This window comes from Hyperoodon ampullatus, assembly GCF_949752795.1.
Source record: "Hyperoodon ampullatus genome assembly, chromosome: 11".
NCBI classification, from domain to species: domain Eukaryota; kingdom Metazoa; phylum Chordata; class Mammalia; order Artiodactyla; family Ziphiidae; genus Hyperoodon; species Hyperoodon ampullatus.
Genome location: NC_136924.1, coordinates 45,221,953 through 45,240,106, shown reverse-complemented (window position 1 = coordinate 45,240,106; position 18,154 = coordinate 45,221,953). Strand labels below are relative to the sequence as shown.

At 57.2% G+C, this 18,154-nt stretch overlaps 1 protein-coding gene across 1 annotated transcript in view; it reads right to left on the bottom strand.

The window, feature by feature from the left end:
* The window catches only part of SHANK3 (SH3 and multiple ankyrin repeat domains 3), a gene marked incomplete at both ends in the record, with an annotated part of 48,675 nt that extends 30,786 nt beyond the window's left edge, over positions 1–17,889 (bottom strand). Inside the window, 12 exons of the mRNA XM_079714325.1 lie at positions 1,493–1,606; positions 2,726–2,928; positions 5,879–6,152; positions 11,805–11,871; positions 12,821–12,898; positions 13,284–13,400; positions 13,503–13,670; positions 13,764–13,915; positions 13,991–14,099; positions 16,199–16,270; positions 17,103–17,306; positions 17,614–17,889. Coding sequence (XP_079570451.1) covers positions 1,493–1,606; positions 2,726–2,928; positions 5,879–6,152; positions 11,805–11,871; positions 12,821–12,898; positions 13,284–13,400; positions 13,503–13,670; positions 13,764–13,915; positions 13,991–14,099; positions 16,199–16,270; positions 17,103–17,306; positions 17,614–17,889 — 1,834 coding nt within the window. The remainder of the gene's footprint in view (positions 1–1,492; positions 1,607–2,725; positions 2,929–5,878; positions 6,153–11,804; positions 11,872–12,820; positions 12,899–13,283; positions 13,401–13,502; positions 13,671–13,763; positions 13,916–13,990; positions 14,100–16,198; positions 16,271–17,102; positions 17,307–17,613) is intronic.
* Positions 17,890–18,154: the final 265 nt, after the last annotated feature.

The following is an 18,154-nucleotide window of genomic DNA, read 5'->3' as shown; positions in this document are numbered from 1 at the left end:
GCTGTTCTCAAATTCCAACGCCAGTCCAGACCTCCCTTCCTTCCTCCCCAGCTTCAGACTCAGCTCCAAATGCCCCTGGACCCAGAGAGTTCTCAGACCAGAACCTTCACTGCCCACCCTATAGGGGTGCACAGGACCCACTCCCTACGCAGGTCTGGAGGCCCCTCCTTCCCCTCCCCGCTCCTGTCCAGTTGGCACCAGAGCCCAAACTTCCGAAACCATTCCCCACCTCAACATACCACCCCACCTGCCCACGATGGGCAGAACACAGGATGTCGTGTCCCTCCCAGGCTCCCAGCAGCAAGGAGAGCCATCAGGGTGAGGCGGCGTGAACAGCCAGGTATGAGAGTAAAGGCTCCATTGTGAGGCAATTATACTCCAATAAAAATAAATAAATAAGTAAAACTTAAACAAAAAAAAAGTAAAGGCTCCTGCTCAGGAGTGGATCAGCGGCCACACTCCTGCTTCCCTGGGCTCTGCCACGCTCCACCCAGGGTAGGGGTCCAGGCCACACAGGGGTGGGCTCCCCTGGGGAAACTCGCAACCCAGGATAAGGGAGCACAGCAACCCTGGGTCTGAGCCCTTCATGTGCAGGAAGACAGAGGTGTGCACCCTGGGCCCGGACACACCACTAGTGACCACCACTAGCCACCCCTCAGGAGGGGGCTCCCTCGTCCCACCAGCTCTCGGGGCCAGAAATAATACCTGCGGGTCGAGGGGCCTCCTGGGGGCGCAGTCAGCCCTGGCTGGGGTCTTGAAAGGACCAGCCGCTCCTTTCCACTGGCAGGACCTCAGATCCCAACTCCCAGAGGGGTCCTTCCTGGAGGTTCAGGTGGTGAGCAGGGTCGGACCGAGGCTGCTCACCAGCCCCCGGAGCCACAGCCTTTGCCCTCACGTCCTTCCTGCAGGCTAAGGATGCAGCGATCCCCCACCTGCTGCCCTCAGACCATCCTGGCCCCAGGGCACCCATGACAGCCCCTCTGGGCCCAACTGGCCTCATTTCCTTTTGGCTGGTCCAGGCCTCCCTGCACTGCCCACTTGGACAATCTGTCCACTTTGGAAAGACGCCTCTTTTCTCATACTGACCTCTTTACTTGTCTGCCAGCCACACAGCAATCACACACTCCAAGCACCCAGCATTTCGGTGAGAACCATGTCTGGGAAGTGCTGTGGTCACAGAGAGCTGCATGTGGGATCACAGACCGGGGCACGTTCACACGTGTGCATCCCACGGGCGTGCACGTCACCTGTGTCTCCACAGCTGTCCAGGATCCAGATGCACACGTGTGTGTTGGTAAGTAAGTATGGGGTGAATGCGCGCTGTGTCTGTCATGTACACGAGTTTGCACCTACTTCGGACGTGTGTTTGAATTCGTTCTAGTCTTTTCTCTGTGTATACAGTGAGGATCTGCCTCCAAGCAAGACCAGCAGGAAGCTAGAAGGGGCGGCACCCTCAGGGGCCAGCCACCCAGGGGACGCAGGGGTCACTCACCGTGCCGCGTGTCATACTGTCTCATCTGCACCTCCTCCACGCAGTCAGCCGGGAACCAGCCCGTGCGGCCTTTCACGGTCCCCTCCCAAAAACCGCCCTCCCCAATGCTGAGCACTGGGGGGACAGAAGCCAGACGGGCTGTCAGGGCGGAGGAGGGCGGCCAGAGGGCCACACCTCTCCCACCACCACCACCAACTCCACCTCCACCGCCTCAGGCTCAGGTTCTGCCCACCCACCCTTCACCTCTCTCTCCTTCTCTTCCCGGCCCTTCCTTCATCCTCCTGTCTTTTTCCCTGGGAAAATTTTGGGATCCACACAGAAAACAGAAAAGAACAGATGGGCACAGCACAGGATGGGCATGTGGGGGACAGAGAGACGCACAGATGGACACACTCGAGGGGGGGACAGGAGGCAGAGGCAGAGGCAGGGGCCACAATCCTACTCCCGCCCTCCCAGCTGACCCCTCGCCTCCCACCTCTTCAACCAACCTTGCTCTGTCGCCCACCCCAGGGGTCACTGCCAAGAGCTCAGGGTCACTGTGCTGTGGCCAGGGGACTAGGCCACATGATGGGCCATGGAGAGCTGACCCTCGCAACTGTGTCTTTCTGAGGCTCCACGTACAGAGATCACTCATGAGGTGAGGACCCCAGTGATGACAGACTCTCGTAATGAAAGGAGCCTGTCATGGTACAGGACCCCCTCATCACAGACACCCACATTAACTGTCACAGATACCCCCAGAATGGCAGAGAATTCCCACATATCACAAGCGTTTCCAATGAAGAAAGTCCCAGAAGTGACATAGGAACCCCATAATTCAAGGAAGCTCTGTAATAGGATAAGGTCCTACGAACACAGAGAACCCCACCACCACCAGCCCCGAGCATGACACAGAAACACCCCCATGACGACAGGAGCTTCTGTTGTGACACGGAAAACCCAAAATGACAGAGGATGGAGAGGGACCCACGACAGGAACCCCATAAAGACAGACACCCCTCCCTGACAGAGCCCTTCACAGTGACACAAGGAATCCCCAGTGGCAGATGCATCCCATAATGACCACGGCGACTCAGAGTTCCCAGGGACACCCCTAATGACAGACGCCCCAAAATGGCATCAGCCCCTCCACGGCCGCCGGGAAGCCGGGCCGGGCACCCCAGAGTGGCGCCCGCGAACCCCAGGAGGCCCTGCGCCGCGCCCCCCGCGACCGCGCCCCCCGCGCCCCCTCACCCTTCACGGCCTCGCCGCGGTGCAGCGGGATCTCGCCCTCGCCCTGCGGGCTGTGCGCCTTCACGGCGATGAACTTGCGGCCGGGGACAGCGCTGTAAAGTTTCCGCTTCGGGCCCCGGGGCGGCGGCGCGGGGGCCGCGGGGGGCGCCGGGCCAGGGCCGGGCGCGGGGCCGGGGCCGCCGGGGCCGCCGGGACCGCTCGGGCTGTAGACGAACACGTAGGTGACGGACGCGATGCCGGGGGGCAGCGGGCACGCGAAGCCGGCGCCCGGGGCCTCCATGGCGCCCGGCCCGGCCCCGCCGCCGGCCTCACCGCAGCCGCCGCCGCAGCGCCCGCCGCCCGCCGCCCGCCGCGGCCGCCCGCCCGCCCGCCGGGGGCCCGGCCCGGGGCCGCTCCATGGGCCGCGCCGCCGCGCCCGGCCCGCTCCCGCCAGCGCACGAGCCGCGCCCGCTCAGGGCTCCGGGGCCGCGGGGCTGCGCTCCCGGGCGCGCCGGGCTCGCTCCATGCCACGGCCGCTCCGCGCGCCCCGCCTCCTCCGCGGCCCGGCTCCTCCCTCTGCGGGCGGCGGGCCGGGCTCCCTCCTCTCCCCCCTGCGGCCCGGTCGCCGCGGCCCCGACGCGGGAGAGGCCGAGGGGGACTACGGTGCCCAGAGGGGAAGGTGGCGGAGGGGCCAGTCCGACGGAGGAGCGCGGGGAAGGGGGAGGCGGGACCGGCCGGGTGGGAGCTGCGGAGGGACTGGAGGCTTCGGACAGGAGGGAAGCGCCTCCGTGAAGGTTCGCCTCGCCGCCAGGAGGGGCTCCCCCAGCGGGTCCGCCCCCGCACCCTCCAGCTCAGGCCTTGGCCTCCTCACTCCCTGACCGCTGCGTGTGCTGGGCGCCAGAATCCCCCTCCCGACCTGGGTCTTCTCCTCCTGGACATCTGCCTCGGATGTTCATGCCCTCTCCAGGCTGACCGCCTTGCCCGGACCACTCCCCCGATCTGGGCACCGAGCCTGAGGCCTCGGCCCTACGCCTCTGCCCTGCTCAATGGCCTGCACTGGCTCCCTGGCACCTAGGCCGACCAGGTGCACGTTCTCCGCCGACAGCCAGGCTCTCTGGGACGAGAATTCGCTACACTTCAGTAACAAGGCTGGGGACCTTCTTTTCCCTGCCCCGGCCGCTCATAAGTCTGTTCCCTACACCTCAACTATCCTAATCCTTCTCCTCCGGCCAACTGTTAAGTTACTGTCTCTCAGCTCCGAATGCACCTTTCTCTGTCCGGCTCTGTGATGGTGGTGGGGGCTCTGCGACTACATTTCATGCCAGGCTTTGCCAACAGGGGGAGCCAGGGGGAAACTGCCACCTCGGCCACCTCTACCCGCCACCCCACAACAGCAGCTCAAACTCAGACGTCTACCTTCTCTCCTTCCACCAAAGGTGATCTCTCCCCGAGGCCCTCTCCCTCCAGGGTGCACCAAGCTTCCTCAGCCCCCTCCTGGCCACTCACTGGGGGACTCCCTTACCTGGATCGCTCCCCGCCAGCTGCTGCTTCGCCTTAGCCCCCCACACATCTGGCACCCTAGGCACCTACTAAATGTTTGCTGGAAAAAAAGTTATAATAATTCTGCTCTCCCCACAGAGCAGGCCTTAGCTTGTGTTTGCTAAAAAATGACCGAATATACGAAAACTGCACGAAAGCAGGGCTTCCACACAGCTCCAACTCAGGAGCAGCCCATCTGCAAAACTGAAACATCCCAAAGTTTGTTCTTTTAGCCACTGGGCCATGCAAAAGTTTTGGGGGGAGAACTGAGGTGATTTGGGGCAGGACAGGTAGCCTTGCAGTCTGGGTAGGAACACGCAGAGACAGAGAAGACATCACAGGTCGAGGCTGTAAGAGCAGGGACGACAGCAGCGGAAGAAATGGCTTTTATAAGCTCCTGCTGTACCCCAAGCCCTCTGCTGAACGCTCAGGCTTAGGAAGTTTGGGAATCAGGTCTACCTGGGGGCTAGTTAAGCTGCTTCCCAGCTCTGTGACTTTGGGCAAGTCATTTACCCCACCTGAGAGTTAGGACCCTCATCTGTAAAATACAGCACAGCCTCATACACGGTCAAGGTTAAGTGATATGATACACACTACGCTGCTCAGCCCAGCTGTCACTGTGAAAACAAAGTGCTGTTTATGTAACTCTTTCAATCAACATGTCAGCCGAGCACCTTCTATGTGACTGGCTCTGGAGCAACTGTGGGAAATGAGAAAGACAGCTCCTGCCCTCAAGGTGCAGGGAGGAGAGAGGCCTTAATCAGCAGCAGCAGGCCGCTGCTGTGGCCCAGGGGGTCCCAGTAGGGAGCCTTCACTGCCCAGGCTCCAGAAGGCTTCCCAGAGGAAATCTTTTGGGTAGGATTAGCCTACCTTCCTGATGAGAAAGCCAGGCACAGAGTGGTTGGCTAATCCGCACAAGGCCACACGGGCGGCAGATGCAAGGACTGCACTGGAGCCCGTCCATCTGTCTGCAGAGCCAGTATCTACCTTCCACTTCCCACTGCTCAGCTCAGTGGGGCTCCAGCCCACAGAGTCTAGTGGGGCTCCCGCCCAGGCTTTTTGCTCTAAGTTCTAGGAATGCCAAGTCCTTCAGACGTCCTTGCTTCTCAGGGTCCCAGCACTCATGGTGAGGGATAAAGAGAGAAACCGTGGGGTCCTGTGGTTATACAGGGCCAGAGGGGCTGGGGAAACACCAAGAGGGAGTCTTGGGATGAAGACTCCCCCCTTGGGAACAGGGCTAGGGTCCACCTATAGATTTTGAGCCCTCATGGAGAGGAAGCTCCAGTCCCTAACCTCTTGCCACACGTCACCCAGCCCTGCCTCATCCCAGCCCTCATCCTCCTCCCTGGCACTGCAGGAACCTTTCTAAACCACAGGTCTGACCAGACCCTCTCCCCACAACATTCTCCCTCAGCTGCCCACTGCCTTCGGGACAAGTCCAGCTCCAACCAGAGATCAGCACGGGGGAGCCTGCCCCAGGCCACAGCACCTCACCTTCTTCCCTTTCCCATCCAAAGAGACCCCGCCCCGACCCAAAGCCTCAGCTCATCACTGCAGAGGTGCCAGGCACCAACAGGCCTCTCCCTGCCCCCCTAATGCTGGCTCCTCCTGGCTCAGGTCCCGGCCCCCACATACCTGATCTTACTCTGGCTGCCCCTGCCTGCTGCGGGGCCACTGCCGTCACTCTGCTGGTCACCATCCCGGTCCCGGTCTTTCTCTTCCTGCAGCCGCTGGAGCAGCAGCTGGTGGGGGAGGCTTCGCAGTGAAGGTCCAGGAGAAGCTGTCGGCTGCACCTCACCCTTCAGGTTGATGTCACTGGCTGAGCGCTGCAGGGGCCGAGGAGAGGCAAGGCCGCTAGGGCCAGCCAGCCGCCGCCGCTTCGCATAGCTGGGGGTTTCCCTGAATGGTACTGGGAGGGGGTAGGGGGGACAGGTGAGACTCTGGGCAGCCAGAAAGGGTGACCAACTTGTCCTGGTTTGCCTGGTATTCCCAGATTTTAAAAGTAGAATCCTATGTCCCAGGAACTGCCTCAGTCCCAGGCAAACCAGGACAGCTCGTCACCCCATGGCTGAAACTATGATGCCGGGCGGGTCACATACCAAACTGCCTCTACCTCTACCTTCAGGGGTAAAAGCCTGACCTTCCTGTCAGCCAAATGAGGTCTTGGAACTGCCTATTTCACAGGCTTCCAGAGAGACAAAACCAGCCACATGTGACAAATCTCACCAGACTACCACTGTATAGAACTGTTTGCAGTTGACCATAACCAGAGAAACTGTAAAAGATGTTCTAGACCAGGGGTTGGCAAACATCTGTAATGAATCAGATAGTAAACATTTCAGGCTTTGCAAGCCATACAGTCTCTGTTGCAAGGACAGCACGGCCACTGTGGCATGAAAACAGCCTCAAATGATGTATAGGCAGATGGGTGTGGCTGAGTTCTAATAAAACTTTATTTAAATAGAAGATGGTGATTTTAAAAACATGATCCAACTATGTACTATTTACAAAAGAATCACTTTAGATCCAAAGACACAAGTAGGCTTAAAATAAAAGGATAAAGGAAGATATTTCATGTAAATAGTAACCAAAAGAGAGCTAAGTAGCTACATTAATATCAGACAAAATAGACTTAAAGATAAAAAGTGTTACAAGAGACAGAGGACATTATATATTGATAAGAGTGTCAATTCGTCAAATAGATTAACAATTATTAATACATATGCACCAAACAACAAAGCATCAAAATATATGAAACAAACACTGATATCTTTGGAGAAATAGACAGTTCTACAATAATATTTAAGACTTTAACACCCCACCTTCAATAATGGATAGAACATCTAGAGAGAAGATCAATAAGAACATAGAAGACTTGAACCAATTAGACCTAACAGATATATATAGATATATATATATAGGACACTCCACAGAACAAGAGCAGAATACACATTATTCTCAAGTGCACATGGAACATTCTCCGGGACAGATCATTAATGAGGTCACCAAAAAAGTGTCAACAAATTTAAAAAGACTGAAATCATACAAAGTATCTTCTGCAATGACAATGGAATGAAGCTAGAAATTAAGAACAGGAAAAAAACCTGGAAAATTCCCAAATATGTGAAAAATTAAACAACACTCTTAAACAATCATTGTGTCAAAACAGAAATCATAAGGAAAATTGAAAACACTTTGAGAAAAGAAAAACAAAAATACAACATACCAAAACTTATGGGATGCAGTAAAAGCAGTACTAAAAGGGAAATTTATAGCTGTAAGCACCTACATTAAAAAGGGATAAAGGTCTCAAATCAATAACCTATTTAAGGAGCTAGAAAAAGAGAAGCAAACCAAACCCAAAGCTAGCAGAGGAAGGAAATAATAAAGCTTACATGAGATAAACAAAATAGAGAATAGAAATACAGAGAGAATCAATGACACCAAAAGTTGTTTCTTTGAAAATATCGACAAAATTGACAAACCTTTAGCTAGACTGACTAAGAAAAAAAAGAGAAGGGGGACACAAATAACTGAAATCAGAAATGAAAACTGGGGTATTACTACCAACCTTATACAAGTAAAAAGAAATGTAAGAGAATACAATGAATAATTGTATGTCAACAAAGTAGATAATCTAGATGGACAAATTCTAGAAAAACATAAATTTCCAAAACTGACTCAAGAAGAAATAGAAAATCTAAACAGATCCATAAAAAGCAAGGAGATTGGATCAGTAATCACAAATCTCCCAACAAAGAAAAATCCAGCATGAAATGGCATCGCTAATGAATTCCACCAAACATTTAAAGAAGAATTAGCAAAATCCTTCTCAAATTCTTCCCAAAAAATGGAAGAGGTAGGAACACTTCCTAACTTATTCTATGAGCAATTTTAAAATGAGCAAAGGGACTTCCCTGGTGGTTCAGTGGGTAAGACTCCACGCTCCCAATGCAGGGGGCCCAGGTTCTATCCCTGGTAGGGGAACTAGGTCCCAGAGGCATGCCGCAACTAAGCAGCCTGCATGCCGCACCCAAAAGATCCCGCATGCCGCAACTAAGACCCGGCAAAGCCGAAATAACTAACTAAATAAATATTTTTTAAATAAATAAAAATGAGCAAAGAACCTGACATTTCTCCTAAAAAGATGTACAAACAGCCAATAAGCACATGAAAAGATGCCTCAATAGCCATTAGGGAAATGCAAATCAAAACCACAATGAGAGATACCACTTCACTTGGACTAGAATGGCTATAATAAAAAAAATTTTTTAATAAAAAAAATTCTTTTAAAGATAATAACAAGTGTTGGTGAGGATCTGAAGAATCTGGAACCCTCATACGTTGCTGGTGGGAATGTAAAATGGTGAAAAACAATTTGGTAGTTCCTCAAAAAATTAAATATAGAATTATCATATGACCCAGCAATTCCACTCCTAAGTGTACACCCAAAATAATTGAAAACAGGTATTCAAGCAAATACATTTCACACATCTTTGTAGCAGCAATATTCACAATAGCCAAAGGGTGGAAACAACCCAAGTGTCCATCAAAGGATGAATGGATAAACAAAATGTCACATATACAAACAATGGAATATTATTCAGCCATAAAAAGGAATGAAGTAGTGATACATACTACAATATGGATAAAGCTTGAAAACAAGGAAACCAAATACTAAGGGTCATTCCACTTAAATGAAATATCCAGAATAGGTAAATCTATACAGACAGAAAGTATGTTAATAGTTGACAGGGGTTGAGGGAGAGGGGAATGTGGAATCGTTGCTTAATATATATGTTGTTTCCATTTGGGAGGATGAAAATGTTTTGGAATTCAATAGAGTTGGTTGTGAATGTACTAAATACCACTGAATTATTCAATTTAAAAGAGTTAATTTTATGTTACATGAATCTGATTTTAACTGAATTTAAATCCTCAATTTTAAAAAACAACAGAGGTGGGCTGGATCTGGCCTGGGGGTATTGTTTGCCAAGCCCTATTCTAGACTCGTTATGCAAAGTGTAGGCCTTGGACTTCACCTCCAGCTTTTAGAAATGCAGAATCTCAGGCTCCACCCAGACCCTCTGAGTCAGAATCTACATTTAACTAGACCCCTGGGTGACTCAAATGTACATTGCAAAGTGAGAAGCACTTCCCTAGGGCACTCTTCAAAAGCACTCTGGGATAGGAAGTCAGTGAGAAGTATACTTGAAAGTGTACACACAAGAGAGGGTGGGAGAGCCGGTGGACCCAGAGGTAGCCCAAGGCAACAGGTGAGGAAGCAGAGGTGGCTGCTCCCAGGTAGGATCCCTGCTTCCGGCTGGTCAGTCTAGAGAGGGAAGGTGGGGCTGCCAAGAGGCTTCCAGGTGACCTGTCCCAGGAAGGGTGACAGGTCTCAGCCTACCAGATCCCTCCAGGTGGGCTTCGTGCCTGAGGAAAAGGAAGGATGACTGGGCAAAGCCTCCCTGCTGCTCCTCCTCTGTGTGCAGGTCCCACCCGGGTCCCCAAGCTGGGGTGGGACATGACAACTGACTCATGGAGGGACTGTGTGCAGAGGAGTGGGGTAACAAGGATGGATCCCTGGATCGCTCAGGACTGAAGACAGGCTTTGCCATTAACCCTTCTGTGCCTCAGTTTCCTCCTCTGTAAAAATGGACTAACAACAATCACTCATTGGGGGGTTGTTAAAACAGTGAATTAAAATAACAGAGTTTATCATAAATACTCATGAACATCTGGCTGTGTCTTCTGAGTGTATGTGTGACACCTGAGCAGGTAAGGGTACATGACCAGCAGAGCTGATGCCCACAGTGGAACTAACTGATATGGACCTCTCAGCTCAGCGACAAATGCCTAACCCCAGCCGGGTGAGCTCACTCTGGATCAGGCAGACAGAAAGCTGAGATAATGGTGACCCCAGGAGCCCTAGCATGTCTGTCCAAAGAAGAGGGGCAGCTGAGGCCTGCCTGACTCTCAGCCTGGACCGTGGGCTGGCCCCCACCCTCAATGCCACCTGCCAGAGTCCAGACCCACGGAATCGAATCCCACGTGAGGTCAGAGGGGGAAGGAGTTGCAAATAACCATATTTTACTGAAAGGAACTGAGGCACAGAGGTCCCAAGCAGCCTTCCCAAGGTGAGATCACAAGCAGAAGAGGGAACCCACATCCGCAAACCAGGTTTCTCCCAGGCTAACAACCACCTCCAAACAGGCAGCAGCCCCAACCAGACCCTAACTGGAGCCCTTGCTCTGTCTCTCACCCCTAATTCAAACCTCAAACTTCATCACAGTTCTCTCCCAAGCAGAACCTGGGCCCCAAGCCTACACCAATTCATTAGCTCAGTTATGTGCTCAACACACACCTACTGATCCTGCAGCCTACCCACTCTCACGGTCCGCTGACCCTGCTTGGGGAACAAGGGGCTCCTAACCAAGCCTCACCGTGGGGAGGACTGTTCAGGGGAGGCTCTATATCGGAAGACTTCTTAAACATGAACTTGGCCTTAGTCTTAACCCCTGCCTGACCATAACCTCACATTAGAACCAACAAGGACTCAAAACCTGAGACCAGCTCTAGCCCTCTGCTGTCCACTGTCACTTTAAATTTTATAAAAATGGGGATATCGCAATCCCAGCAGAAAGGGGAGCCTGGGAGTCTGTGTTCCAAGGAGAGCCGTGGGCAGAAAAGCCTTGTCCACCAAGGACAGGGGGAGCTGAGCAGGAAGTCCCTCTATGGCTAGAGGGCTGGAGGGGGCAGCCTCTGGCCAGAAAATATTCTTTCCAGGAAGAGAGGCCCACCCCCCAGCCACCCCACACAGGGAGGGGCGGCAGAATTTGGAGGGCCGACAGGGGAGTGGGTGCCCCCTGACCCAGGCCCGATGTAAGCCCTCCTGCCCTGAGGTTCAGACTACAGGGCACCCCCTGGTTCTCCTTCTGGGGCACGTACGGGGCTCCCCCTGAAGCACTGGCTCCCGAAGGCTCAGAGCCCCTTGCCCCGAGACCGCTGCCACCCTTTCCCACGTGCATCCCCACCACTGTGTTTTGATTTCTTTACGCGTGCACACACGTGTCGAGGCTTGCTATGGGCCACTTGAACTGCTGTATGTGCCAGGATGAAGTGAAACACTGAGGGTCCACTGCCACATGTCCCCTGCTGGCCCTTCACACGACCTAACAGGAAAACAAATCTTGACCCTAACTTCAACCCTGCTTTCAGCCTAAGTTGATCTCTAAACCCAGCACTGGCACCAACCCACAGCCCTAACCATTATAACCATACCCTTGACCCTGACCTGACTCTAACCCCAATCCACAGCCCTCACCTAACCATGACCTTGACCCTGACCCTTTGTCCACCCTACACAGGCCCTTCCCTCAGCACATTCCCCCTACCAGCAGGGGCCACTAATGGACCACTCCCAGTTGTACTGGGAGAACTGGAGGAAAAGGCTCAGGGTACGGGGGCTTCCTTGTAACATCCCCACTGACCCTTGCACTGCTGGGCCCCGACGACCCCCACAAGTCCACATTCAGCAGGGACCTGGGTGCGCAGAACTCACCAACATCCGAATCTTTGTGAGTCTTGATGACCTCCGCGAGCTCAAAGTTCCCTGCTATGATGGCCACCTGAGGGAGGGGAGGGGCAGGAGGGAGGCTCAGCAGCCCCAAACTCGCCTCCCCTCGGCCCTGGTGGCTCCTTCTCGGACTCCTGTGTGGGGTCCTCCTCAGCTGGGGGCCCCAGGTTCGGACCCTGTCCCCTGCCTAAACTCACCAGCCCAGTCTGCATGGGACTGAGGGGTCTCCTGGGACATGAGACTCTCGGAGCTAAAGCTGGGACATGCTGGCCGCTCCGCCTGTTCTCTTAAGGGCCCGTCCACACACCACCTTTTCTGTCTCAGCCATGGCCCACCACTACTTTACTCCTGTCACCCTCTCTCCTCCGTGCCCTCACCCCTGCATCTCATCATCCAGAAAGCCCTCCACTGCTGCCTCTGCCCCCTCGACTGGACAATCAGTGGCCAGACCTGTCCTTCCCACGTCTCCCAGGAAGGCCCTTGCTCCCAATGAGAGTGGAGTCCCAGCTCCTTCCGTGTCCAAAGTCCCCATGACGTGGTCCCCGACTCCCCCCACAAACTCCAGGCCACACAGAGACCCATCCATCTGGTCATCCTGGGGCTAAGAACCAAACCTGGCCAGAGAAAAGGCCCAGAAACATGACCTCAGTTCAGTCGGGATCTGGGACCACCCCTCTCGCCCCTGGTTTGGCCTCTGCACCCCACCTGTCTCTGGTAGGTCAGGCCCACACCTGTTCTCCCTTGGCCCCAGAGCCCTCTAGTCCTCTTCTCTTCTCCCTGGAAGGGGGACCAAGGGAACCACCCTCAACGAACACCCCCACCACGAGCTGGGCACTGCACTGGCTCACCCCCTTCCTCTGTCCCACCCTGGGGCGATCCTGGGGTCAGAGATCCCTTATTACCCTACAGGGAAAAAAAGCAAGGTCTAGAGAGACCAAGCCACATACAAACAGACAAACACGCCCTGGGGCAGCCTCATGCTCCTGTAGACACTGGTGTACCTGGAAGGCTGTCTGGCTGTTATAATTGCGGACATCCTTATTGGCTCCACGGAAAAGCAGGACGCGGGCACAGCTCTCCTGTGGGAGGGTCGGAGTAGGGGTTGCGACTGGGCGACAGCACATGCGCACACAGGAGTGCAGGGCACACGTACCCACGCCTACATGTTCAGCGCACACATTTGTAGCACAGGGGCAAGCAGGTCAGGTGTACACGTGCAGGTCCCACCTGGCCCAGAGGGCCCAGATGCACACAATTCACACTTGGTTGTGCAGAACACACACACGTGACACGTGTGTGCAGGGAACTGATATACACACACGTAGGCCTACGAGGCCACAGCTCACCGCAGGACACAAAACACGCACTTGTGGCGCGACACACAGGGTCAGACGTGCACACACAGGTAGTCACTGTACAGCATCACCTGTGTGTACACACACGTGTGCACAGGCGCAGGCACACCTGGTTGTAGAGGGCACAGATGTGCAGGGCTGTGTTCCCCGAGGCGTTCTGAGCCCCCATGTTGGCTCCGTAGAACAGCAGGTGCTCCAGGTGCTGCACGTGCCCAAAGCGGCAGGCCTGGGGGAGGGAAGAGGTGCTGCTGGGCCCCTGGACAGAGCCCAAGCCCCAAACCCCAGAGGCAGAGCCAGGGACGCCCCCGCCTTCATGCTCCCCGCCCACCTGGTGGACTTCCTGCCAGCCGTTCTCATCGGCGGTCCCCAGCCGAGCATGGTCGTGCAGGAGCAGCTCGCAGCAGAGGGCGTCTCCCCCGCCCAGGGCGCTGTGGTACAAGGGCGTCAGGCCGCGGCTGTCCTTGTAGTCGGGGGAAGCGCCCAGGTCCAGCAGGGTCTGAGAGCGAGAACCTCAGTATTCATGCCAGGCCAGCCTCCTCCCGCTACTGGGCCTCATGCCCCTCCAGGCCAGGGCTGTGCCCGCACTGACCGTCAAGGCCGCCGCATTCCGCTGGCGCGTGGCACAGTGCACAGCGGTGAGCCCGTCACGGGTGCGGAAGTCCAGGTGAGCACCGCCATTCCTCAGCACCTTCAGCAGGTCTGTGGCATCATCTAGCTGGGCCGCAAGGCTCAGAGGACACTCTGGGTTCAAGGGATAGATGAAGGTTATGCTCCTGGCCATTCCAAGGCCATGCCCTTTCCTTCTCTGCTTCTCACCTCCTGAGTCAGGATCGTGGAAATTGGGGTCCAGCCCCTTGTCCAGCAGGCGTGCCACCTTTTCCGTGTTGTGCAGCTGGACGTATTCCATAAACTTCTTCAGGTTCGCCTGGAACACCCAGCCATCCTGATCAGCCCACACCACGGCCACCATCATCTGACCATCACCCACCTTCCACCAGGGAGCCTCAGATTACCTGTGGGGCATCTACCACCCCACCCCGCCCTCAGTCTGACCTATCAGCCTACATCGTGACCTTGTCACTCCCCTCGTGTCACCCTAAGCCCTGCACTCAAGCTGTGGCCCCAATCCCAGCTCAGCTGGACCCACGTGCTGCTCCAAGCCCTTCCCTGCATCCCAAGCCCAACACAGCTGTCAGCCTGAGCCCAGCCAGCCCCTCAACAAGGCCAGGCTGCCCTCACCCACGCCCCTTGAGTGAGTTCCCTACGCCAACCTCAGCCCCTGCCCTGGCTTCTCTCCCTGGCCCTGGTGCCCCAACCTGTCCAGCTGGGAAGAGCCCGAGGCCACATGGGCAGGAGCCAGCCCAGGGCAGCCCACATCCCCATCACTCTCAAGGTAGCCTGTTCCTTATCCAGCCCATTTTCTTCACAAGCTCACCCCATGGCAGACTCCCAACTCCGGGGCCCTCCCCCATCACCAGGTGTCCCCTCCTGTCACGTGACCTTGACTGCCTTTCATTCATACCCCAGTCGTGCGCTAATTTACTCAGCAAAGCCTCACTGAGCTCCTGCTGGTGCTACAGTGCCACGTGCACAAGGCAAGGTGCCCTGGCCAGAGGCCCCAGGCCCTCTAGAAACAACGTGCATCAGAAATAAGACAGGGTGCCATAGGGACAGCTCCACAGGAGGTAGCATCCTCCAGGGGGGGCAGGCAATGAGACAGGAGGAATGCTGCTCATGGCTGAGAGGAAAGACCTCAGCTGTAGCCAGCAGGGTGGGAGGGGGGCAGTGTGATGGTGGGGGCCAGCTGGAGCCCAGGCAGGCAGAAACACGGGACTGTGGTAAGGAGCTGAAACGCATCCTAAAAACGAGTGGAACTCACTGAAGGTCAGGAGTCACTGGTGTCCTGTGGGTCACTGGGGACAGTTTTGGAGGAGGGGCAACTACAGGAGGAACCCAGGGTGATAGGTCACACCGGGGCCAGTGACGGAGTCTCTGCCCAGCCACAGAGTCATGGCTACTGACCACCACATGCCCCGGGGTAGCAGAGGAGTCTGGCACGGAGGCTCCAGGATCACAGCGCGGTCACTGGGCCACAGGGGTGAATGTTCAGATCCCTCTCTTAGGCTCCAGAGACTGTCAATGAAGTGTCCAGCAAGCAAATGTCCATCGGCCCAGGGGAGCCTGGGGTGGGAGCTCAGGGAGTCTGCCTGCGGGAAGGGCCGCGGCACCCACCCTGCCCCTCCTACATTCAGAGAAGACAGGGAGGTGCCCCCCAAAGAGCACTTGGGGTCAGACCCTCCTAGCAACAGTATCGAGGAGTAAAGACTCCACAAGTACGCCTAGGGACAGGGCCCCAGAGTCAGAGAGATCTGGGTTCAGCCCCAGCATCACTGGATGCAGAGCTGTAAGTAAGTCACTTAACTTCCCTGGGACTCAGTATCTTCATCTGTGAAATGGGATAATAATAGTCCCTCACAGAAGAAACGTAATGAGATGCCTAAAGTGCCCAGCACTGGATGACCACTAAGTGCTGGGCTGCCTGTTCTCCCCGCCCCTACCCAGCTCCCTGCAACAACCACATCTGGTGCCTGCTCACTTCTCCCCCACAAAGACACTGTGCCCTATAGCACTCCACCCCTCAACCAGGGGCCCACCAGAGAGGCCAGCCAGAGTCTGATCTGACTAGAACCCATCACCAGACCAACCACCCCAAAGCCATGGTGCCCCGAGTGTGCACCCAGCCCTCTAGCCGTCCCCAACACCCACTCTGGGCCCCTGACGACAAGAGAAAGCAGACTGAGCGAAGGCTGGCAGGACTGACTGGTCAGCCCCAACCAAGATCGGGTGGGGGGGGGTCTGGGAAGAGGGAGAGGGCCTCAAGAAGGGAGTTTTTAAACAACATTTTTGACACCACAAAACGCAGTTAAGGCTGGCGTGGGTGAACACTGGTCATGGGGGGGGGGGGCGGTCGGAGGGGGTGTAGAAGGTGACCTTGGAGTCCACTCCCTGTGGCTGCCTCCTTACCTTTGTGTGAAGCTTTGCAAACTGTTTATCATCAATGAGGTTCTGGGCATAAACTCGCCGTTTGTATCGAAACTGCTCAGGTAAAGACAAGGCAGAAAAAGGCATCCATCTGGGCTGAGTGAGTGAAAGTATGCACAGAACCGAGTCCTGCCCACTTCTGTGCGGCTAAGGCCCCACGCTGCTCGCCACCCCCATCACAAAACCCCTGCCTGCCAGCCACACAAAGCCATGCACACTACCATAGACACCACCAACACAGAGGTCAGGCGTGATGTATGCCCAGCTGTCCGCCTGCAGTGCCCTTTCTGTCTCATTCCCATCCCCGGGATTCCCTGGAAACCTCAGTCCTCTTCCAAGACCAGGTTCCAGGCTGACCTTCCGAGACATCCCGTCTCTGGGAAGAACTGTCCCTACTTGCCTGGGCCACCACGGAGGCCAAGCCGGCTCTGAGCTCTGCCATCGTAATTCTTGCTTCAGTGTTCATTGCACTTGCCACCCCCACCTCCAAACCGTGGGTCTGGGTCCCTTTGCTCACAGGGCGCTCAACAGCGTTTACACCGTGGACGGGTGAGCAAACGAGGAAGCTTAGGTCGCCCTTCGGACAACTTCACGGGCGCGGAGGGGGAGACGCTGACACCGACGTGCACACAGACCACGGAGGGCTTACTCCACACAGCGCTCCGGGCACTCACGCCTGCTCACACCCCATCGCACGTGCCGCTGACCGCACGCACGGCACGCGGCTCACACCTCACGCGCCAGACACACAACTCAACCCCCCCGCCCGCCGCTTCCACACTAACTCCCCGCGTCCGTGCCCCTCGCTGCCGCGCCCTCCACCGCTCCCGTCCCGGAGCTCGGAGCTCTCAGCCCGCCCCCTGCCGCGCCCCCGGCCGCCGCTCACCTCCAGGTAGGGCAGGGGCGTGTCCAGGTTGGGCGGGTATTCCTGCAGGAGCCGCTCCTCGTCCAGGAACTTGCCCGCGCGGCCCCGGGAGGGCGGCTGAAAGAGCCCGTAGTTGAGCGCGTCCTGGAGGCTGTGGTTGAGGGCGCAGAGCACGCGCTGCTTGGCTGCCCACACTGGCGCGGCCGGGTCCAGGCGCAGGCACTTCTGCGGCGGAGCGGGAGCGTGAGCGCCGATCGGCCCCGCGCGGCGCTGAGTACTGAGTCCCCGGGCCCCGCGCGCCCAGGCCGCGGACCCCGAGCCTCCGCGCCCCGCCGGCTAGGCCTCGCCCCGAGGGCGGTGCTTCCCCGGGCCCCGCCCCCGCCCTGGAGGTGGGGAGGGTCCCGGCGGAGGTGGTGGGGGAGGGGTGAGTAGCGGCGGGCCTGGGGTCTCCCGCGCAGGGCTCCGAGCGCGCGGGTGGGGGGCTGGGAGAGGAGGGCGGGGGTGCCGCTGGGATCCGGGCGGCGAGGCTCACCGTCTGCTGAAGGTCCGGGATGCCGACGCGCACGATCACGGCGCTGGCCCCGGGGCCGTCCATCCCCGCGCCCCGGCCGTGGCCGCTCGCGGCCGGGAGCTGGGCGCCCCGGGGCTCCTCGCGGCGCCCCGGCCCCCCCTGCCCCCCCACCGGAGCCCCGTCGGCCGCGCTGCGCGGGAGGGGGCCGGGGGGGGCCGGGGCCGGCACGGGGGACAGCGGCGCCGAGGGCTCCGCAGGGGCGGCGGCGGCGGCGGCGGCGGCGCGGCTCAGCTGCATCGGCCCCGGCTCCGCTCGGCGCCTGCCTTCCCCGGGGGCGGGGGCGGCGGGGGGAGGGGGCCTGAGCGGCGAGGGAAGCGGGGGTGGCAAGGGGGCTGCGCCGGAGGCGGGGGCCGGGAGGGCTCAGAGCCAGCCGAGGGCGAGGGGGACTTTGCGGGGTCGCGGGGTGAGGGGTGAGGGGTGGGGTTGGTGCTAAGGGCGAGGGCCGCACTGCAAGGCGGGGGCCTAGGGGCTGCGCCGGGGGTGTGGGGAGTCCTAGGCCTCA